Source organism: Mus musculus, chromosome 4 (assembly GCF_000001635.26).
Source record: "Mus musculus strain C57BL/6J chromosome 4, GRCm38.p6 C57BL/6J".
NCBI classification, from domain to species: Eukaryota; Metazoa; Chordata; class Mammalia; order Rodentia; family Muridae; genus Mus; species Mus musculus.
The window spans coordinates 152202421-152226147 of record NC_000070.6 but is presented as its reverse complement, the minus strand read 5'-3'; the positions used below and the strand labels follow the sequence as shown (position 1 = coordinate 152226147).

The 23727-nt window shown below is 50.3% G+C and overlaps 1 protein-coding gene across 11 annotated transcripts in view; it reads right to left on the bottom strand.

Annotated features, from left to right (window-relative positions):
• Acot7 (acyl-CoA thioesterase 7) overlaps positions 1 to 23727 on the bottom strand; it is a 93756-nt gene that overhangs the window by 45708 nt on the left and 24321 nt on the right. For all 11 annotated transcript variants that reach the window (NM_133348.2, NM_001369273.1, NM_001369274.1 and 8 more), the window contains exons 2-4: positions 19267 to 19384; positions 8256 to 8412; positions 2986 to 3077 (exon numbers count right to left, since the gene is read on the bottom strand). In NM_133348.2, coding sequence (NP_579926.2) covers positions 2986 to 3077; positions 8256 to 8412; positions 19267 to 19384 — 367 coding nt within the window. The remainder of the gene's footprint in view (positions 1 to 2985; positions 3078 to 8255; positions 8413 to 19266; positions 19385 to 23727) is intronic.

Sequence of the window (23727 nt, the reverse complement as noted above, 5' to 3'; positions counted from 1 at the left end):
GTCCTGTCGGCCAGGACACCCGCAGCACCGAGAGCTAAAGCGGGACATGGGAACTTCCCATTGAGCCCAGAGGTCACAGGCCCTGGCCTCACCTGAATTTGGGGCCTAACATTCAGGAATGTAAAAAAATAATCTTCTGTAGGCATCGGATCTCATTACAGATGGTTGTGAGCCACCATGTGGTTGCTGGGATTTGAACTTAGGACCTCTGAAAGAGCAGTCAGTCAGTGCTCTTAACCACTGAGTCATCTCTCCAGCCCCCTGGTCTTTAGTTTTTAAATCACCCAAAACTATTAACATTGTGTCGCAGCAGTGTCAGGACACTAACACAGGCAGGACTGTGGACCACCTTTCTTAGTGCCTAGCCCTAGGCTGTGTCTGATTTCTCACAGAGAGAGAACTACTTATCACAATGGTTCTCAACTGTATAATGCTGCAATCCTTATATAATATAATAAAGTATAGTATAATATAATATAAATCATACAGTTCCTCGTGTTGTGGTAACCCCCAAGTATGAAATTGTTTTGTTGCTACTTCATAACTGTAATTTTGCTACTGAGATAAACCAGAAGGTAAATATCTGTGTTTTCTGGCAGTCTCAGGCCACCCCTGTGAAAGGGTCACTCAACCCCCAAAGGAGTCCTGATCCATAGGTGAGAGGCCTGGCTTAGCATAACACAGTGATCAACACAGCACAGCTAAGCTGCCCGTTAGGTGATGGAAGGGTCTCTATCATCAAAATGATCTTAAGAATACCTAGTAAGCTGGGCAGTGGTGGCGCACACCTTTAATCCCAGCACTCGGGAGGCAGAGGCAGGCAGATTTCTGAGTTCAAGGCCAGCCTGATCTATAGGATAAGTTCCAGGACAGCCAGGGCTACACCGAGAAATCCTGTCTTGAAAAACACAATAAGACAAAAATAGCACACCCAGAGATAGACAGTCAGACAGACAGACAGACAGACAGACAGACAGACAGAATGAAGGGACTCTCCCTAGCCAGCCCAAGCATGGCAAGCACGGTCTGGCAGGCCTTCCCCTCTTCTCATTCCCTCTGCCTTGCTACGGACAACTAGATTTCATTCCTAACACTACCACCAAGGTCTGTCCCCAGTACTTGGAAGGTGCAGGCAGGATGATCCGAAGCTCACGTCATCCTGGGCCACACAGCAATCTCTAGAGCTCAGCTTGGACTGTGTGAGATCCTGCCTCAAGTCTTCCAATCCAAAACACCCTAACTAACTAAGGAGCAATAATAATAAAACATTAGCTGTGTGTAGTGGTCCATACCTGTAATGCTAGCCCACTGGGTGAGGGGCATGCAAAGCCATCTTGGGCTACACAGCAGGGGAAATCATCAATTAAATCACAGATGTCTCCAAGCACACCCTGCCCAGCTACCCAAGCCCAGCTGACCACTGAGCAACGATGGGAGAGATGACAGAAAGCCAGCTTTGGGGACACCCCTGAGTAATGATGAAGAGTAAGCCCCCCTTGGCCCAAGTGATCCAGAGCCATTGGAAAGGATGGAGAGATCGGTCTCTCACCCGTGGGAAGCTCCCCACCCCACCCCACCCCACCCCACACACACCCAGAGACACCCAAAAGGAACAAGGGCTGTCGGTGTGGATCTGCAAGAAGAGAGCAGGCCTATCATGACAATCTAGCTCTCAGTCTTCCCTAAAGGCACATTCTACATAAATCCTTACCACAAGCAAAACCCCCTTGCGCCAACACTTCCCTGGTATATGAAGGCAGCCAGCACACTTCGGAGGAGCTCTTTACAGATAAGGGAAGTCTAACAAGACACAAGGACTGCCTGTTGTGCAAGTTCCCTCTAATATTGAAATATCCTCTCCTATAGAGAAGTTCTTTGAACAAGAAGGTAAACAACTCACGATAGCTTCAAGAAGTCCCTGAAACTGACTAGATTTACGAGGCCTTCTTCCTGCCAGACAAGCAATAAACAGAGTGTCCCCCTCAAAGAGCAGACCCAGAGAAGACTCTGTGACAGGCTGCGCTGCAAAAATGCCTCTGAGACCAGACCAACTGCCAAGAAAATGGAAGTGAAGCAGAGCTGCAAAGAAGACCCTCAGAGACTCTGAGACCAGACCAGCTGCCTGGAAGAAGTTTAAACAGACCAAGCCAGTCATTTGGAAAGGACACTCCCCAGCCTGTTGAGAGCTGTGACCCACAGGCTGTGTAGCATGCCCCAGGTCCCCAGCTTCTGTGAGCTGTCACCCATGCTGGGGTGGGCTTTGGTGATGCAGCTGTCTAAATGATTTCTGCTCTTGTAATAAACCCCAATAAAATTCACTGATTTACCAAGTTGGACTTGGGTGGTATCCAAACTTTGGTCTGTTGTGGACCCCCTACCTGGATCATGTATATGTGTATGTTATGCCTCCCCAACAAAAATTTTGTCACATAACACTGTCCTAGACAGCCTACTGGTAGTAGGACCCACTCTAGAGACAAATACCACATACTCTTCTCATCCTATCAAGGTTCTACTCACACTAGACTGCCAGGAGGCAGATACCAGCAGAGGAGAAAGCAGGGCCACATAAGACCAAGTCCTCACACAGGTGCACCAGCGGCTGAGGTGCAATCCTGTTCTCTGGGACTTTGGGGGTTGCTTGCCTGGCGCAGTCTGCCTGGCTCTCACTGGAACACAGCACTCATAAGTCTATCATCAGCTTTGTCTGCTGTACAAGTACAACACAGGGATGCCCTAGCGTGGGATGCAGGTCGCTGACAATCACATCTCATGAGATACACGCCCTGCAAACCAGTGTGTCCTCAGGGTCTGAGCTCGATGTCCCTCACCCATCCAGAGAGGCCCTGCCAGGCCCTGGGGCCTGAGTGCTGCAGTCTACCTGACGCTCCTCAAGGCTGCTCCTGCAGCTAAATGAGCCTCCCCCAACTCAGAGGGACCCAGGTTCTATATTCCCCCAAGAGAAAAATGAAGGGGTCATCTTACCACAATGGGAGGCACCTCAAGGACCTTGTCCACATTCTTCAATGACAGGGGCACATACCACAAGGTGGCTTTATTGGTCAGCTTTTTGGTACCTTAAGAGAAGAAAAATCACATGAGTGATCCCTTCCTTTGGCTACGCTGGCAGGTGCTGCTACCAGCCCTGAGCATGCCAGGGGTGAAGCACTGTTACTTCTAGCTCCCAATCTCCAAGGTTCTGTCCAGCCTCCTGGCCTGAGGATACTGTCATCATGGAAGCATGGGACCAGACTTCCCTGTGTGCAGAGGGGCTGTGTGGGCCCAGGACACCCCACCCCCATCCCAGTGCTCCATCTGTGGTAGCTCTCCCCTTACAGAGGCTGTTGGGAAGACGTCAGAGGACAGGTTCTGACTGACTCAGCCCTGAGGCTAGCTTCACAGAAACTGGGTGTGGCTGTGGCTCTACCAGCAGAGGAAGGACCTGCTAGATGCAGGAGGGCTGATGTGGCCAGGCCAAGCCACTAGCCAACCCAAGTCCCTACCAGGAGATACTGCTGTTGCCTCATGAAGACTTGACACCCTCAGCTCAAAGTAGAAGGAATCTTCCAGAAGACCAAATGCTGCAAGAGTTTTCACTGGTAGGCAGCACCCACAGCCAAGACTCATGGACTGTGGAGACCGCAGATGAGAGTAGGCCTTGAAGTGTCAGGACAGGTAACACCAACCACTGCCCAAAGCGCAGACACCTGGGTCCGCTCCTCAGGCCCAGTGTGGGCAGGCCAGTCGCTTCTCCTCATCCCCTCCCCCTTACGGTCCCAGGAGGGAATGTAAAAGCTCCAACCCAGAACTTCTTCCCCATGAAGGCAACAGGCTCACACTCACTTGTGGCACTGAGCCAAGACATGGAGCAGAATTGATTCCAAGGCAGGAAAGCCTTTCTGGATGAGAGGTTCCTGGTGTCACAGGCCACTGGTCCATGACTCTACTTATCCAAAAGAAGCCAGAATCCCAGAGAAGTCAAGAGCTTTGAAGCAACTTGGTCATGTCCTAAGTACACGTGTACCCAGGGCTCTCCAGTTCCAGTCACCTCAGAAAATGTGTGAGTATGCCTTTGAGAAGTGGCTTTGACAATATCAAAGACTCAGGGCACAACGGGGACAACAAGAGACAGGAGCAGTAGAGGTGGGTGCTGCCACCCTGGAGAAGAAGTTTCCACCAGCTACCCTAACGCACCTTTCCAGTAGAGACCTAGGGCTTCCCTAAGGTTACAACAAGCACAGCGCCAGGCTCCCAGTCAAGCCCTCCCACAAGGAGGGTGTTAAAAGACAGCCTGCAAGGGCTCTCCTATTCCACAGTGGCAGGCCTCTCAGCCGCACCCAGACACGTGGCGCCCCAGGACAAGGCTGCAGGCTCCCCCGCCTGAGAACCACAGGCAGACACTATGGGAAAACATTTTCCCATGCTTTGACTGAGTGAATCTGACAACCTGCTTTTGGGAATAAAGATTTCCTGTTGGACTCAGAGCCAGCATGAAGAGCTGGTTTCCATGGAAACCCAAGTGGCCTGCTAAACCTAAATGAACAGCACTGAGACAAACCACTAATTGTGTAATCTCCACCCTTCAGTGGGGCCATTGTCGAGACTGCTGCACTACAGTCATCTTCAAACCTCACCAGCCCCCTGCTATGGCCCCGAGCAGCACACAGCAATGACGTCCCATGAGCTAATACTCGCACATCCCAGAGATGCACGTGTGGCATCTCAAGAAAGGGTGGTGGCCAGGTTTGTGCTCACAGCTGCCTTTGCATTGCAGCTCAGCCCAGATAGAGGGTGTTTCTAGGTGAGGTCACACGAATATCAAGTTCAGCCTTCGCACAGGCTGCAGCCCTGGGTGTGCACCTCACCTCTGTGTCCCAGAACTCATCCATTCAGACAGGGCATAGAGTCAGCGTGGTGTTAGATCAAATGGCTGGAAGTCAGGCCACCTTCCAGTGGACATATGGGCCGGGAAATGGTAGGGAGAAAGTACCAGAGTTCAGTCTACAACAATGGGCTCTGGAGTCAGACAACTAAGACATGGGAAGACTCTTAGCCCTTTCTGCTCTGACAACAGGCTGTCTCCATCTGTGGTACAGGAAGAAGAAGCAGGAGGATCTGAGGCAACGGCCAGGCCCCACTGAGAAAAGCTGCAAAGCCATGCTCCCCCTGAACAACAAGGGTGAACAGTGCCCATCCTTGTCCTGAACACAGTGCCAGCACCGCCTCTGCCCTTCAAGTCTGCTCCCTCCACCTCCTTGGCAGTGCTCCCTCCACCTCCTTGGCAGTGCTCCCTCCCTCCCTCCCTCCCTCCCTCCCTCCCTCCCTCCCTCCCTCCCTCCCTCCGTGTTTACCCTTAGGGTAGGAGGGAACTCTAGGGAAAGAGTTGATATGGAGTGAGGGCAAAAGGCAGGCTGCTTCTTAAAGTATTTTCTTTTAAGAATTATTTTGATTACTTAAAACAATTTGTTGTATGTGTACTAGTATTTTGCTGCATGTATGTCTGTGCAACACATGCATGTCTGGTATTCACAGAGGCTAGAGGAAGGTATCACATCCCCTAGAACTGGACTTAAAGGTGGTAGTGAGCCTACATGTAGGTGCCGGGAATTAAACCCAGCTTCTGTGGAAAAGCAGCCAGTGCTCTCAACTACTGCCATCTCCTCAGCCATTTTTCTTCTTTGTAGCCCTAACAAACCACATACGCACTCTGTAGACCAGGCTGCCCTCACACTCAGAGACCTCCACCTCCCAAGTGCCAGGACCCAAGGTGTGGCCACCACCCGTGCCCTTACTCCTTCCGTGTGTGCACATGTGTCTATGTGTAGAAAGCTCAGCTGCTGAGAGCATTTCCTGCTCTTGCAGAGGACCCCAGTACAGTCCCTAGGACCCACAGCAGGCAGCTCACAACCACCTAGAATTCCAGCTCTAGGAAATCTGTTATTTTCTTCTGGTCTCTGAGTAAGGCATTTATTTGTTTGTTTGTTTGTTTATTGGTTTTTTGAGACAGGGTTTGTCTGTATTTATTTATTTATTTATTTATTGATTGATTGATTGATTGATTGATTGTTTTTTTTTGAGACAGGGTTTGTCTGTATAGCCCTGGCTGTCCTGGAACTCACTTTGTAGACCAGGCTGGCCTTAAACTCAGAAATCTGCCTGCCTCTGCCTCCCGAGTGCTGGGATTAAAGGAGTGCGTCACCACGCCCAGCTCTGAATAAGGCTTTCTTAAGAGAATGTGAGAATATGTGGTTTGGTTAAACCCTCTAAGAGTATTTGTCCTGTAGCCTGGAACCCAAGCTCTTCCAGATGTCCATGTCATCCTTTCATTGGCTACACAGCTGTACAAAGATCAGTGACAAGAGATGCCAGGAGGTCTATGACCTATGGCAGATTACCAGCCCTAGCACCTATGACCTGTGGGTTGGGCTTCTCTGCTATGGGCACAGAGGATCTTCACAATTCTATAAACTCCAGAGCATCTTTATGCACTGCCTCTCTTCTGACTCACACACTGCAGTGCCCTCTGCTCCTTGGGCTCCTGGGGGCTGAGGCTTTGGTTGTTACAGATTAGGCAGAAATGTGATTTCTTTTAAACTATATTATTTTATGTGTGTAAATATGCATGTGTGTACACTGTGTGCACATCTGGTGCCCTTGGAGGCAGGAAGAGGGCAACAGATGCCCTGACACTGGAGTTAAGACAGATGTGAGCCACCATGTGCATCCTAGGAATCAAACCCAGGTCCTCTGTTAGGAGTAGCCAGTGCTTTTAAGCACTGAGCCATTGATATTCCCTTGGGAATCCATTCTTAAGGCAGGCCCCATACAGTTTCTGAAGCTGAAGGTTCCCACAGTGAAAAGATCTACTGGCTGGTTTCAAACAAACATGAAGACCAAGGACCCCAGGGGTGGTCAGAGGTGACAGCAACCCCAGCTAGACCCAGCAGAGGAAGGTCCATAGGACAGATGGCAAACCCTCCCTGCGCTGGCCTCTCTTCCCCTAGTGGTACATAGCTGTCCCTTCCTGTGCCATGGCCGGAGGGACACTCTAATGCCAAAGGGCCTGAGAGCAGAGCAGAGGCCTCGCAGCCTCCCAGTACATAGTGGCTGGGCTCACACAGCCCATTTGAGTCCATCCCTGCTGAAATCATTGGAATGTTCCAGATGGAGAGCTCTGTTCTTAGCCATTCCCAAAAAGACCTGAGCCCCTTAGTCAGCCCTCAGTCACCACTCCATGAGGTCACCACTCCATGAGGTCACCACTGCAGAGACCTGGGAACGGAGGAAAGAACGAAGCAGCCCAACCTGCAAGGCATATGGACCACAGGCAGAGTTGGGCAAAAGGGCCTGCGCTCCCAGCCAGGTTACAAAAGAAACATAAGCTCTTCATGGGAAGGAGCTCCACACTCATGATGCCAACAGAGAAGAGGAGAAAGGTTTCCATGGTTACCACAGCCAAGGAAAAGGTACAGATGAACCAAAGGCAATGGCTCACCCAACCTGGTTTCTAGATGGGCAGGGACAGATTGGTCCAGGAGCCTCTGCAAAGTCATACAAGCCAAGGTCTAGAATAGCGGGGTAGATACAGAGGCACAGGTGGCAGCCATTGACTAAGTGGTCTCAAGAAGGAGAGGGAGCAGGCTGGGACTCCTGTTCTGGCTGGAAGAGGGCTCAAGTGTGCTTTGTAATCCACCGGTGCTCCATCTGCCAACTGCAGACACACAGGGAGTGAAGACTCTGCTCAGGGAGCAAGAGGACCAAAGAGGTCATACAGCAAGGACGTCAGCGCCTGGGCATGGTCAGCCCTCCATGCATGAACAAGCTGTTGCCACAGTCAGCTTCGGCTACTAACTTGATACAAACAGTCACCTGGGAAGAAAAAAACCTCAACTAAAGAATTGCTGAGATCAGACTGGCCTGTGACCGTGTCTTGGCAACATCTTCTAAACTGCCGATTGATGCAGAAGAGTATACCATGCCTAGGCAGGTGGCCTCGGCTGTGTAAGAAAGGCAGCTGAGCAAGCCAGAGGGAGGGAGCCTGTAAACTGCATTCCTCCACCACCTCTGCTTCAGTATGGTCTCCCCAGTGATGGCTGTGGCCTCTAAACCAAAACAGAGCCTTTCTTCCCCAAGTTAGTTTTGGTTCATGTTTCACCACCACAACAAAAAGCGAACCAGAACACTATTGTGATCCGTGCTCAAAGATGCTACCGCTGAGCGTGCTGGCTGGTGAGAAGCACCTGGGAGTTAGTTACCTGTGAGGATGTTCTCCGACATCACGTGGACCTGGACCTCCACAGAGTGCTTGGAAGTGTAGGTGATCTCTGCACTGACATGAGCCACCTCGCCGATGCACATGGGTGACAGGAAGTCAGTGCGCTCCACCCGTGCCAGGGCAGCCACACAGCGCTCCTGCAAAGACCAGAAAAAGCCATCAGCCCAGTCCAGCCCAGCAAGTCCTTATGACAGAGATGCTCTGCAAAACTGCCTGCTTTGTTCCTCACTGTAGAATAATGGGACTGAGGGACACTTCTAGCCTAAGTTGGAGAGACACTAGAGAGTACCTCAGAGTCACTGCCATGTGCTTACCAGGACATTTCTTCTTATTTTTCTACAATCAACATGCACTGCTGCTTCACAAGGAATATTGGAAAAGCACACAGAGATAGAAAGGGGGTAGCCTCACTCCCCTTCCCAAGAGAAGCGATTAGGGCTCAGGTCGGGCTTGGCTGCCTTGCCTCTCTTCTGGCCTGCTTTAGTGTTAGGTAGTAGCTATGCACCTGCCAAATATATCTTCACAGTCGCATCTTCCTCAACAAGGAAAAGGCATCTTCCTATTGTTGCTATGTTATCTACCTTCAATGTGGTACCAGAGGGACTGGCCAGAGAGTACACAGGAACAGAACAGGTCATCTATGGAAGTGGCATTCCCAGGGCACTAGAGACTAGTAGACTCTGTCTCTCTGTCTTTTCTCTCTTCCGCCCCCCACATACACACTCTGAACCTTTAAACAGATGACCCAGTCTCATGATTCAAAATTCTAAATTATTAAAAGAGCATCTGGCACCAGGTATAGCTCCAGCCAGTTTGTCCCTGAGTCACCTGCAAGCCCTGGGTACATGGCATCAACCCACAGTGAGGCCCAGATGGTGGATGCAAGCATGGTGACTAACTGCTCTTCACCCTCAAAACCCACCCCTTGCAGTCTAATCTAGACTGTCCTACAGGCTGAGTCTTGGTCTAACCTGGACTGTCCTACAGGCTGAGTCTTTGTCTAACCTAGACTGTCCTATAGGTTGCTTCTTAGTCTGTTAGGGCTGCTGAAACAAAAATTAAGCTGGATGTAAAACTTCATCTCTCCAATTTTCAGACTAGAAGTCTGAGATAAAGACACAATGGACTCAAGTCTTGTAAAGCCCTTCTTCTGGGCTCACGGCTGAAGAGCATGATTATCAGATTAACACAAGGCCATTAGGTAGGGCCTGGGGACACACACCTGCATCCCAGCATTAAGAAAGACAGGACGACGAGGAGTGGAGGGGAAGGTTCCAAGGCAAGCCTGGGCTACACAAGGTACCTGTGTCTGAGGTCTACCTAGGGTACAAAACAAGACCTGGTCTTAAAAAGACTCAATAAATAGATAAATAAGTAGGTACTGAACCCTTCACAAAGGCTGAACACCAGTTGTGTCTTCCACACCTATTCCTGGGGACCTGGCAATTGTTTTAGTGATCAGACTGACTAGGGATCTCCATCTTGTGTTAGACACATACCAGCTTCAGTTGTGGTGTAGCATAAGCAATGCTGTAGCGATGACCTTCACACCCAACATCCTCTGCACTTCAGGGGTCAGTGTTCCGATATGCACTACCAAAGAGCCCTTAAAAGGCCAGCAGTGACCCCCACCCCCACCCCGCCAGGGCCACAGGCACCTCAGGGTGCCTTTATTGCAATTGAAGGCCCAGGACTGAAAGGGCCACGCAGTGTTTTGGAGATGCCAGTACCATGAGATGACCACCAAGAGCAGCAGCAGCAGTGGAGTACAGGCATCTGGAGCCTAGAGGACGACGTGTGTGCTACAAAGGGCATGGCTGGAGAAGTGACCCAAGCCCTTGGAGGAGCCCAGAAGATCGTGAGTTGGATCCCAGACATTGGAGTTTGATTTTTGCTTTTGATTGTGACTTTGCCCTAATATTTTCCCTCTTGAAGGAAGAAAATATTTTAGTGGAGCCCACAGTTAAGAGACTTTTAATTGTAGAAAGACTTTGGATTTTAAAAGAGATGGATATTTTAAAGAGATTGAAAATTTAAGAATATGTAAAGACTGTGGGACGTTTAAAGTTATTTACATCTTGGAGATGAATAAGAATGTAAGGGTTGAGGCTTACTAGTGATGTGTTTGTGTGTCAAGTTGACAAGGGGTCAATTGTACTGGCTGGTTTTGTGCCAACTTGATACAGCTGGAGTTATCACAGAGAAAGGAGCTTCAGTTGAGGAAATGCCTCCATGAGATCCAACTGTAAGGCATTTCCTCAATTAGTGATCAAGGGGGAAAGACCCCTTGTGGGTGGGACCATCTCTGGGCTGGTAGCCTTGGGTTCTATAAGAGAGCAGGCTGAGCAAGCCAGGGGAAGCAAGCCAGTAAAGAACATCCCTCCGTGGCCTCTGCATCAGCTCCTGCTTCCTGACCTGCTTGAGTTCCAGTCCTGACTTCCTTGGTGATGAACAGCAGTATGGAAGTGTAAGCCGAATAAACCCTTTCCTCCCCAACTTGCTTCTTGGTCATGATGTTTGTGCAAGAATAGAAACCCTGGCTAAGACAGCTTCTCTTCCGTCTTGCTAATAAAATACCAGATGACCTGGTGTCTGCAGTGACGCCATGGGCCCTCCCTCCCTCACCTGCCACACCAGCACTTGGACTTTGTGGCCTTCTCCTGGAACAAGCAGCTTTCTCAAGATAAGACCTCTGTACTCACTAGGCTGGTGAGTGAGGATGTAAGCTGGAGTCACTTCTCAGCCACTCCTTACAATGACCCTTTGACAAGAGCCACGATGGAAGGACAGCTGGCCACAGCTGCAGAGCAGGCAGGAACCATCAGTCCCAGCCGGGCTGTGCCACCCCCATGTGTGTGTATGGTTTTTGATTGTGCTTACATGTATGTCATGTGCATGTGTGCACACAGTGTGAGGCCAGAGGAAGGCCTCACGAGTCTGCTGTCAGTCTCCACTGTAGGGAACGGAGAGATCCCAGAGAGAGCACGCAGCTCTGACCTGGCTTCAGCCATGTCAAGGACTCCAGAACCTCAGCCCACAAAAGTCCCAAAGTCAGCTGAGGCTCATGAGGGTGGCAAACTCCACGGGGGGCGGGGGGGAGGGAGGGAGGGAGAAAGAGAGAGAGATCGAACAGCCTGTGAGAAGACAAACCCACCGCAGCATCTCCCCCTCCCAGTGTTCATATCTGACTCTGCTCACCCACAAGCCCTCCTACAGACACTAGCTAACCTGCTAAGCCAGCCCTCCCACCTACTGAGAACTCACCTGCTCCCTCGAGTCAGGAGCACATCTCCCTCCTAGAACCTACATCCTTGAGAAAGAACCTTGCTCAATGCTCTCCCAGGTAATTCCCACACAAACAGGCTGGAGGCTGAAATCTTCCGATAACGCAGACAACACAGAGACAGCCCTCAGCAAAGCAACTAAGACTGGGCAGGAAATGAAAGATTATAGAGAGGGCTGTGTTTTCTCACCCTGGACTTCCCCCACTTCCATCTGCAGGGCTTAAGATCCTCCCATCCACTATACTGCCTATTTATGCAAAGTAAAAGGGGATTAAAGAGTAGTTCACCAGCTCATTCGTCTGACTATGGCGCCACCTACTGGCAGAAGCTGGAAAGGCAAAAGCTAGGTGGAGCCAGGCAAGCAGGACACTATCCGTGCACTGTGAACAAAGCAAGAGGTGGATAAGGCCAGGCAGCACTACTTGGCAGTAAGGTTAAGTTGGATCCCTACAGGGACAAAACATGGGCACATGCTCACACACACACTCATGTCTGAGGCAGGAACTCACCTAGCTGTTACCCAGCATACCAAGGCCCACCCTCTGGGCTACCTCCAGTGGGACAGGTCAGCACGCCTGTCCTGTGGCCCTGGTATTTATAGTCAGCAGGACTATAAATAAGTAAACAAGGGGGCACACAGGCAGGTGCTCAGAAGTCCCGGTGGGGATGCAGCACACAGCCATGGTCAGATGAGAGGATGCAGGTCTGAAACCCCGATGAGAAGCTGGACAGCAAGAAAGACAGAAGTCCTGAGGCTGACCACAGGCCAGATGCAAAGTCAGGAGAGCTAGAGTCAAAGGCAGACCAAGGGCCACTGGGAAAGGAGGGCACAAAGGCTGGGCTCCCTTTTTAGTCTTCTCTCGAGCACTCTCATCAAGGTCAGTCTCCCCTCAGTGATGGAGGCTGCTAACTGAAGCCTGAGGCAGGAGGAGAACACAGAGCTCCATTGGTGCTGACCCCAGGAGCCTTTTAATTCACTTCTAGCCTGAAGAAAGCAGAGCCCAACCCGACATGGCCCTGCTCCCTGTCTGCTCCAGGGTAGCCAGGTCCTCAGAGAGAGAGAAAACAAAAACAAAACCCTGCTATGTCTAGTGAAGAGCAGCTCGGACAGGGAGGAGAGACACAACGAAAGCCCTAGAGACAGGAACACACTCAGGGTGCTCGAGAAGGAACCACAGGAATAATGCCCAGAGTAGGGGGAACGGGGAGAGGGGGTGGGCAGGAACGTTGGCTTTGACTCCAGAGCTAACACCCACTGCCTTACCACGTGATATACTGAAGTCATATCCAGAGGTGCTCTGGCTACTATACTGGGTACTGACACGGCGAGAGGGGGCGGTGACCAGAGAAGCACTCTGCTGATCACTATGGCCAGTGTCCAAGGCAGGAGAAAAGAAGATCCAAACACAGGCCCCAGGTTTGGAGCCCAAGGAAGCAGGGACTCAGAGCATGAGTTCCACAGAGCAGAGTTGCTCTGTAGGTGGCTCAGGCCCGCAGTGACAACGTGCCCACACCCCCTGAAGCGTCGGGTGGGCGTCATGTGAGCTACAGCACTGCTCTCTGCATGGGCGGCTTACTCCTACCTTTTTTTTTTTTTTTTTTTTTTTGAGACTTTAGGGCCTTGGCTGTCCTGGAACTCACAGCAATTCTCCTGACCCTTGCTCCTGCGTACTGGTGATAGATACATGTGCCACCATGCCTGGCCTAACTTAATGGCATCACTGCCCTCCCACCTGTCCTCGCAAGCTTCCCTCAAACACCCACTGCCTTTCTCTTGAAGCTTCTCTACAGAAATGGTGGTCTCTGAGACAGCCAGTGCATCTCCCTACAGCCACCAGAGGGCACCCCATGCACCAAGCTCTAAGGACGGGCCCTTCCCTACAGAATCAAGCCAAGGCCTGTGCAACCCTCCCCACCCCACCCCACCCCACCCCACCCCACCCCACCCCCGCCACATCATGCTTGTGTGGCTCATTCAGTGCATCCAGGCTCCTACCTCTCCACTGGTCAGCCTGAATGCCAAGCTGTGGTCTAAATACCCGGGAGCCCAATAATACATGTGTGAAAACTCTACCCACCTATGTGAAAGGATCAGGAGTGGAACATCTGGGCAATGACTGGGTCACGGGGCCTGAGGGCACAGCACTCAGATGACATAAGTGCTTTGAAGACAAACAGAGGTCTGGCATGAACTCTACCACAAGGTGACACCAACTATGACTCCCTAGACAATCTACTAATGCCAGAGCGGTTTCTGCTGCTGATAGGCTGTCCTGGATTTACCCAGGCTGGTGGAGACACAGCAGTTGGCAGGACGCCATAATAAAGCAGATACAGGGAGTGAACAGAGGCAGTCATAGAGACTGCTCACACCGACCGTGGTGCCTGGCACGTGTGTGACAGCATGATGCCACACAGCCTTCCTCCACCAATACCTGTACACCAAGACCTGCTTCAAAAGTCTGGTACTGCTTTGAAAATCTGTTAACCATTACCTAAGACCTCTAACCTTATGGATGGACCTTGCCTCTCTTCAAGTACAATACTGCAGCTGCAGTAGCAACTGCCCTTCTCTAATCCAGAAGCCCTCACAGCCTGTCCCCACACTGCCACTGCCCTGCCAAGCGCGTTTCTGTGACATCCTAGCCCCATGCTGGGGCAGCCCTGCTCCCAGAATGCTCCCCAGGACACAGTTCCTCTCAGGGACCCAGTCACTGGCTTTGAGCATCCACAGTATCTCCTCACTTTAAAGTGTGACCGTGAGTGGCACTGAGCAGGGGCACCCTCAGTACACCTTCCACCTCAGGTTCTTCTACTATCCGGACCACACATACAGTCTCTCCTCCACCATCAACCCTAAGTTACCCAAGACAGCCAGACTCTGCTGTTTCCAGACTCCTGCCAACTAGGAATGCTGGACTTCTCCACGTCTCCATGAAAACCCACTTCTCAGATGACACTTGTGAGCTGGGACTCCCCCTTGATCCAGGGGCTTCAGAATGGCGGTCTTGTCAGCAGACACATCAGTGTCCTGGGTGACAAACCACACCATCAATGAGAAGTAGCTTTGCTTCTTTTTTGCAGGACTGAGTACTGAACCTAGAGCTTCTCACGTTCTAAGCAGCACTCAGCACAGGTCTTCTCTTTAACCTTCATTCTGAGATGGTATGTCACTGAGTTGTCCAAACGGGCTTTGAACTCGCTGTGAAACTGTGACCCTCCTGCTTCGGCCTCACTAGGAGCTAAGGTGACAGGGCAGCATTATTATCTTTTCTGGGAGCAGTAGGGTCTCAACAGTGAGTTTAAAATCTTCAGCTGTCCACTCAGGAAGCAGGTGTGTGGTTCCCGGGCTTTGCCGCTTTCACAGCGTACAGGCAGAATGCACTTAGCACAGTCATCTTAGGGGCCCTGGGACTCTGGGATGACCATGGAGGACTGGCTTCCACCTAGTTACCAGCTGCCTCAGCCCTCAACAGGAGAGGTAACCTGTGCTGCCCAAGCCTGGTGTCTCCTCTTCAGCTGTGGAAGTCCCAGATGACATCTTCACGTAGAGGCTGCTTCATCTGCGCCCTAAGTCTGTTGTCTGCTGGGGCCATGTGCCACCACAAGTCTCTAGACCAGTAGTTCTCAGTCTTCCTTTTTTTTTTTTGATTTTTTGAGACAGGGTTTCTCTGTGTAGCCCTGGCTGTCCTGGAACTCACTCTGTAGACCAGGCTGGCCTTGAACTCAGAAATCCACCTGCCTCTGCCTCCCAAGTGCTGGGATTAAAGGCGTGCGCCACCACGCCCAGCCGTTCTCAGTCTTCCTAATGCTGCAACCTTTTAATACAATTCCCCATATTGTGATGACCCCAACCATAAAACTATTTTCATTGCTACTTCATTTTTTTAAGATTAATTTATTTATTTCATGTATGTGGGTGCACTGTAGCTGTACAGATGGTTGTGAGCCTTCATGTGGTTGTTGGGAATTGAATTTTTAGGACCTCTGCTCGCTCTGGTCAAGCCTGCTCTATCCAGTTGGCCCTGTTCGCTCAAGTCAACTCTGCTCACTCAGTCCCTGCTTGCTCAAGCCCTGCTTGCTCGGACCCAAGGATTTATTATTATTATACATAAGTCCACCTTAGCTGACTTCAGATGCACCAGAAGAGGGCGTCAGATCTCATTACGGGTGGCTGTGAACCACCATGTGGTTGCTGGGATTTGAACTCGGGACCTTCGGAAGAGCAGTCAGTACTCTTAATCGCTGAGCCACCTCACCAGTCCTCCTTGCTACTTCATAACTGTAATTTTGCTACTGTTCTAAATCGTAATGTAAACATCTGTGTTTTCCAGTGGTCTGGGTGACTCGAGGCGGCCTCAGCAGTAGCACCTGATGCTTCACCTGCACATCTACATCACAGCCACTGTCCTTGCTTATACCTTGTGGCGGGCTCAGTTAGCTTCCACCTGCCCTTCTGCAGCTGCCTCAGCGAACTCCGTTCCCTCAGCCTCGAGTCAGGGATCAGGCCTGGCTCTGGACAACCCTTGGGCTGAAGGGAATGCTGTGGCTGGTTTGATCTTCTCTCCAGATCAGACAACTTCCTGGACATGAACCACGGAGCTGTCTTCCTCCTGTCTTCCCCACGTTCATTCACTGCAGTAACACAGAGCAATGCCTGCCAAGAATTCTTCCTCCCAAGTCACAGCTTGGCTTGGTCTTCAGTCTAGCTCAGCTTTTCATCTTGCTTCCTCACAAGCTTCACCACTTCTAATGTTTGACTTCAAACAAGAGTCACTGGGACAGACACTGTAGCTGAACTGGCAGCCCAGCGCACACCAGGCCCTGGGGTAGTGCTCAGCACCACATACACAGGCTGCTTTGATCTTCTCTTAGTCCCACACTTAGGAGGCCAAGACAGGAAGGTCAGAAGTTCAAATTCAGGCCAGCACAATGCCTCGGCCAGTAGGGATGCTTGCTGACAAACTTGATGGCCCACATTCATTCTCTGGAAACTACACAGGAGAGAGGGAGGGAGGGAGGGAGAGAGAGAGAGAGAGAGCCCACTCCAGCAAGTCACCCACATGCTACAGCACACATACACTCTCTGTCGTAGGGTTTCACTTCTGTGAGCAGACACCATGGCCAAGGCAACTCTTATAAGGACAACATTTAATTGGGGCTAGCTTACAGGTTCAGAGGTTCAGTCTATTATCATCAAGGCGGGAACATGGCAGCATCCAGGCAGGCATGGTGCAGGAGGAGCTGAGAGTTCTACATCTTCATCTGGAAGCTGCTAGCAGAATACTGGCTTCCAGGCAGCTAGGATGAGGGTCTTAAAGCCCATGTCCACAGTGACATACCTACTCCAACAGGGCCACACCTTCTAATAGTGGCACTCCCTGCTGAGCATACACAAACCAAAACACCTACCAAATAAATAATTACATAAATACATAAGTAAAGTGAAAAAGATATTGAAAGTTCAAATCCATCACCGGCTCCATTAAGTTCAAGGCCAGCCAAAGCTGCTCTACATGACCCTATCTCAAAGAGCAAAAACCAAAATTAATAAAGTGAGATTCATGTAACATGGAGAGGTGACTACAGAGTTAAGTTTAGCTATGTTGTCTCTCAAGTAATGCAGAGACCCAAGGAGATAGAAACAAAAGAGACCAAACAGCCTGGAACATGCATGAACTCCTGACCTGCATGACAACAGTTCATGACAGCCTCAAACAATGACAAGTCACATCAAGGTCACTGATGGGAACTCCAAGTGTCATTCATCCTGGTTAGCAAAGAATGTGAGCAACATGACATAGACACATATACAAGCCAGCACATTTTTGCTTAAATAGCATCAATAAATTTGTTCAATGCAAGTTTGCACAAACCTTTATTTGAAGAAAGTACAATATATGAAGTAAAATGAATAAACTTTAACAGGAGGCATTGTTAAAAGGCATTCTGTAGGCTGGTGAGATGGCTCAGTGTGTAAGAGCACCCGACTGCTCTTCCAAAGGTCAGGAGTTCAAATCCCAGCAACCACATGGTGGCTCACAACCATCCGTAACGAGATCTGACTCCCTCTTCTGGAGTGTCTGAAGACAGCTACAGTGTATTACATATAATAAATAAATAAATCTTTAAAAAAAAAAAAAGGCATTCTGTAAAAAAAAAAAAAAAAAAAGGCATTCTGTGCATTGTTATCACAAGCTGTCTTAGTCAGGGTTTCTATTCCTGCACAAACATCATGACCAAGAAGCAAGTTGGGGAGGAAAGGGTTTATTCAGCTTACACTTCCATACTGCTGTTCATCACCAAAGGAAGTCAGGACTGGAACTCAAGCAGGTCAGGAAGCAGGAGCTGATGCAGAGGCCATGGAGGGATGTTCTTTACTGGCTTCCTTCTCCTGGCGTACTCAGCCTGCTCTTTTATAGAACCCAAGACTACCAGCCCAGAGATAGTCCCACCCACAAAGGGCCTTTCCCCCTTGATCACTAATTGAGGAAATGCCTTACAGTTGGATCTCATGGAGGCATTTCCTTGACTGAAGCTCCTTTCTCTGTGATAACTCCAGCTGTGTCAAGTTGACACAAAACTAGCCAGTACACAAGCTGTACATCACAAGATGTCCTTGCTCCAGCTTGCCAGCTTGGCCAAGTCAGGATAAATGGTACTTCCTCTGGGTTCTCTGTTCTGAATAGAGCCTCGTGGGGTCCTGTGAATCTACCCACTTTCTTTTTTGTTTTCTTTTCTTTTTTTTTTTTTTTTTTTTTTTTGGTTTTTCGAGACAGAGTTTTTCTGTGTAGCCCTGGCTGTCCTGGAACTCACTTTGTAGACCAGGCTGGCCTCGAACTCAGAAATTCGCCTGCCTCTGCCTCCCAAGTGCTGGGATTAAAGGCGTGCACCACCAAGCCCAGCTTCTACCCACTTTCTTTAAGTAAGGTGGGGTCTTCTTCCTCTCTGCCCAGCAGGCACTAGCTAAGACCCACAGCCTATAGAGCTGTGCATCACAGATTCCCTGCGACCACCTCTGTCCCTGTCACAACATGCAGTTGTCATGGCAGACTCTCTCCCCCTGGCTGGCCTTCAGGAAAAAAGTACCAGGTCCTTCTGCACTGTCCTGAGATGACTGCCTACAGAGTCCCCAAAGTTCTAAACACAAACAGCCTGTCCTGCCTGTCCTAGCTGCAGGGCCACCTCACACTGCACAACTCCTGGGAGGTGAAACACCAGCCTCAGCAATACGCAGGGCCTGCTGTGGAGCTTCATACTCAGAACACAGCTGAGGCACAGAAAACCAAAGCTCGAGCCCACAGCCACCTAGTCAGGGACGGAAATGGGACTCAGCTCTCAAACATGATAGCAGATTCACACAGGCATAGAGTATTTCTGACCACAACCAAGGAGCTAGCAGGGCTCAAGACAGGGCCCTGAGGCATGGGAGGTGGTGAGAGCCCTTCAGCTGTCCAGCAGCTTGTCTCTGCTGATTTCCCAACTCCACACTGAGGCGAAAACCAAACCTTATTCCATGGGACCCCCAAGCAAGGCTGACTGTCAGACCTCCAGAAGACACAGTGGGTGGGCAAGGCAGGAACACTGTAGATCTGGGCTCCATGTGAACTACTTTCCCGACCCCACACTGCTGTGGCCTTGCGGCCATAGAATCCACAGTCTGTGCATAACCCAAGTGCACATGAATCGCACACACCCAGCGCTTACCCCATTCTGGCTGTTACAGTGCCGCGTGCTGATGATGGCCCCGGCCTCCTCAATCATCTTCAGAATGGTCCCTCCATGAACATTGCCAGCCACATTGGCATCATCTGGACGCATGATCCTACAGCAGGTAAGAGAAGTGACATGAGCCTCTTCAAGAGGACACCACTGTGACAGTGATCTCCTAGGGAGAGAAGCAAGTACAGCAGGGACTCGCTGGCTCCCACAGGAAGGACATGAATTTCCAACACAGCTTGGCTCTCACTCAATATAGTGTGTCCATCAAGGCTGAAATGACAAGCACTAAGGACTTCACAGTCCTCTTTATAGGGGACAGCGACAGGCAGAGGACACCTTCCCTTCCTGGGGCCACAGGTGCTGTAGGGAGAAGCATCCCCTGGCCTGAAGGACTCACAGCAATGATTTTTCCCAAAGCCACTGAGCAAAGAGCTAGAGCAGCTGCTCACGGCCCTCAGAGAGCAGTGTCTGGCTCACCACAGAGCAGGTCTCCAATTACAGCCCAGCTGGGTAAGCAGGGGAGACAGACCGAGCGCACGGAGTGAGGCCTGGACTAGAACTTGTCCAGGAGGCCCAGAGGACTGGGTAGTTACAGCTATTCTAAAATTTAGCTTCAAGACCTCGAGATTAAATGAGCACAGATACACTGGCTCTTGTTTGCCCATGGAGCAGAAGATCCTCTGGGGGCCCAGGGAGGTACCAAGGACCCAAGATTGAAAGATAGGCGCCCTCAGAGTCAAGGCGAATAGGAACACTAACTCATTCATTCTATCAGAAGAGAAAGCTGTCACACTTCCTGTGGACAGCTAGCCACTCAGAGACAAAAACAAACAAAAAACAAAAACACAAAAACAAAAAACAAAAAACAAAAACGTCAGGGCTCAACTAACCAGTTTGGTGTCATTACAAGCTGCCCTTGAGCACTGGCAACATTGCATACGCCCATCTCACTAGTAACATACACCTTATGAAGGTGACAGGAGATGGGTGCATGCTGAGGAAGGTCGCAGAGCAGCGTGCCAAGCCTTCCTACAGCAGCTGGCAGGCCGAACAAGTCAAGATTCTAGGAGATCAGGCCTGGCCCCAGCTCTGAGCAGCTGGGGATCCAGGACCAGCTGCCAATCAATTAATCAATTGCATTAATCAGTCCCACACCTCCACACCTCCACACCTATAAAATAAACATGTCACAGCAGTGATGCCTCAGGTGACTACAGGGAGACAAAGAACTGGAAAGCATGCTGGGCACTGCTGCCCAGTGAGGTGACTACAACAGGTACTTAGCACATGCTAACCAGTACTCAGCTGCATCCAGCTCATGCTAACCATTCCTTCTCTCTTCTCTGCATACTTAGTCAGCTTGGTTGAAGCTTCAAGAAAGAGCCAGAAGCAAATGACAAACACACTCGATGCCACCTCTAAAGCTACTCCTTCACCAAGTAAAATGGTATATAGCACCCAAAGCTGCCTGACACCACGGTGAGAAGCCACCAGAGCAGCTGCACACAATAGCAGTGTCATGAAAAAAGCACACACAAGGGAGTTCTGGACCCTGAAGAAAGAGGGCACTACTATGCTTTTAGGATCTTCACTTGAGTGGATTTGTCTTGTTTTTTTTGGTTTTTCGAGACAGGGTTTCTCTGTGTGGTCCTGGCTGTACTGGAACTCACTCTGTAGACAACACTGGCCTCAAACTCAGAAATCCACCTGCCTCTGCCTCCCAAGTGCTGGGATTAAAGGCATACACCACCACTGCCTGCCTTCACTTGAGTGTTTTAAGAATTTGAGTTTTCCCAGGAAGTCAACTAATCAAAGTATGGAAATCAGTACCTCGAGTGCACAGTCACAAGTGGGACGGCTGTATCACCATCCCTCTCCCACGGGCGCAGGGAGCATCATGGAAGAGGTGGGAGAAAGACTATGTGGGTCAGAGATTGAGGACTGGGACATGATGGCTGCCTTCCAGACTGCAGATAAGTTCAAGCCAATCAGCACTACAGCCAAAGGGGTGGGGATGGGGGATGAGCCCCACCCAGCTGAAGGAGGGAGTGACAGTTGGCCACTAGGGGAGGGAGTCAGACCTACAGCAAGCTTCCCTACAAATGAGTCCACACATACATAGCTGATGTAAAGCTATTTATACACATGTGTGTACACACACGATAACTTAAGGATCTTTTACTTATGCGTCTGTATGCTACATGCACGTAGTAGTGGGTGTGAAATGTCCTAGAGCTGATGGTGGCTGTGAGCGACCATGTAGAACTCAGGTCCCCTTCAGAGCAGCAGCAAGTGCTTCGCCCTCTCACCTGGAGTCAGGGCTGGGCCAAGTTCTATTCTCTACCCACAGGGACATTTTTGAGTAAAAATTGAGTAAAATTCTCAGAATATACTGACTGATAGTTAAGTGACCGTCCGAAAAGTCCCAGGTAGAGTTCAAGTTCCTGTCGTGCCTGCCAGCCAATAGATGTAGTGATCACTATGCTTAGCCAATAGATGTAGTGGTCACTATGCTTAGCCAATAGATGTAGTGATCACTATGCTTAGTCAATAGATGTAGTGGTCACTATGCTTAGCCAATAGATGTAGTGGTCACTATGCTTAGCCAATAGATGTAGTGGTCACTATGCTTAGCCAATAGATGTAGTGGTCACTATGCTTAGCCAATAGATGTAGTGGTCACTATGCTTAGCCAATAGATGTAGTGGTCACTATGCTTAGCCAATAGATGTAGTGGTCACTATGCTTAGCCAATAGATGTAGTGATCACTATGCTTAGCCAATAAGTTGGAACTGTAATCTTGCTGATGAACCTGTGCTCCTAAAAAGTATAAAAACTGCTTGTAATAGCCATTTGGTGTGGCTTTCTTAGTAACTCTCCTTGAGGGACTAATTGAAGGTCGACCCCGACAGGCCTGAAAATAAACCTCTTGCTTTTTCATCGCTCTGCATCTCAGTGTCTCACTTGGGGGCATCTCAAAGTAAGTACCACTTATGGAGGGAGGGTCGGGGTCTCACATGCTGTTCCAGCCAGCACCCCCTTCACAGTATTCTATTCCCGTTCTGAAGCTATCAATGAATTAATTCACTAAGGCAGAGCCCTCAGGAACCAGTCACTTCCCAAAAGCCCCACCTCCTGCATCAGGAACCAGGCCTTTAACACAGGAGCCTTTAATGAGCTCTAGCTGTCCTTACAGGAACAGGGACATTCTGAGACTCAGAGAAAAGCCACTGCAGACAGAGTCTAGAGTGCCATGGGATCCTCAGAAGCCATTAGGCAGGAGCCGGGTAGTGGTGGCGCACGCCTTTAATCCCAGCACTTGGGAGGCAGAGGCAGGCAGATTTCTGAGTTCGAGGCCAGCCTGGTCTACAGAGTGATTTCCAGGACATCCAGAGCTACACAGAGAAACCCTGTCTCGGAAAAAGGAAAAAAAAAAAAAAGCTAAGGCAGGAAAGATTCTTGCAGGGCCCCTGTCATTTCTGCCATCTTAAGTCACTTCTCACAGCAGTACCACACTCAGAATGGTATCGGTCCCAGGCCCAGCTGACCCCACCATCAGCTTGGGGGGGGGGGGGAGCGGTGTGACCGCTTTCTCTTCCTCCCCCAGGCCACTGAGACTGTGGCCAGCATCTCTGAATCTGCCTGGAAAATGTCAGAGCTAAAATTAAAATGTTGCTGTGTGGAAACCATGGCAACCAGGGGAGGGGTGTGCCTGGCTCCCTCCACTTCACAGTGAAAGCTCAAAGGACTGAGCACAGGTGGCCCCACCAAGCACAGTTGGGTCTGGGTAGCAGAGTCCTCTCAAGGTCCCTGTAACACTAAGGTCAGACAGGAAGGAGCTTTGCTGGGCAGTGTGGGTGGCGCTGAAGCACATTAGCTCCAACAGGCAGCTCTAAGGACAGCACACCAGCCAGATGTTAGTTCCCTGTTCCTCACTCCTAAATAAGACCTCCAACTAGAGAGGCCTCAGCAGGTGCCCAGAGAAAAAGTTGGCGGTGTGTGCCCTACCAACACACATGGCCACAGCCAGAGACAACACTGCATGCCCCATAACATGGCAGGGATTGGAGAAACATCTGTGCCAGGGAAATGACCAAAAGGCTCCATGTGTGGCTCATAGACTGGCATCTACAAATGCCAAGAACAGAGTCTAACAGAGGCAGGTGGAAAACAGGAGCCTCTAGAAATCTAAGGAATATGGGCTCACGCTCCAGTGGTCATGGGAATTCTAGCAATCTAACCAGGAATATGGGCTCATGCTCCAGTGGTCATGGGAAAGAAAGAAAGCAGGGGTGAGGGAGGCTTCATCTAGAGAACCAGCCACATTCCCAGAGGCTCTAGAGTCAGGTCACTGGGGCTAGACCTCCTGTCTCAGCTTTGGGTACCACCTAATGTCCAGGGGAATAAACACAGGACCAGGATACTCTTGATGGCCTCCCTGGCTG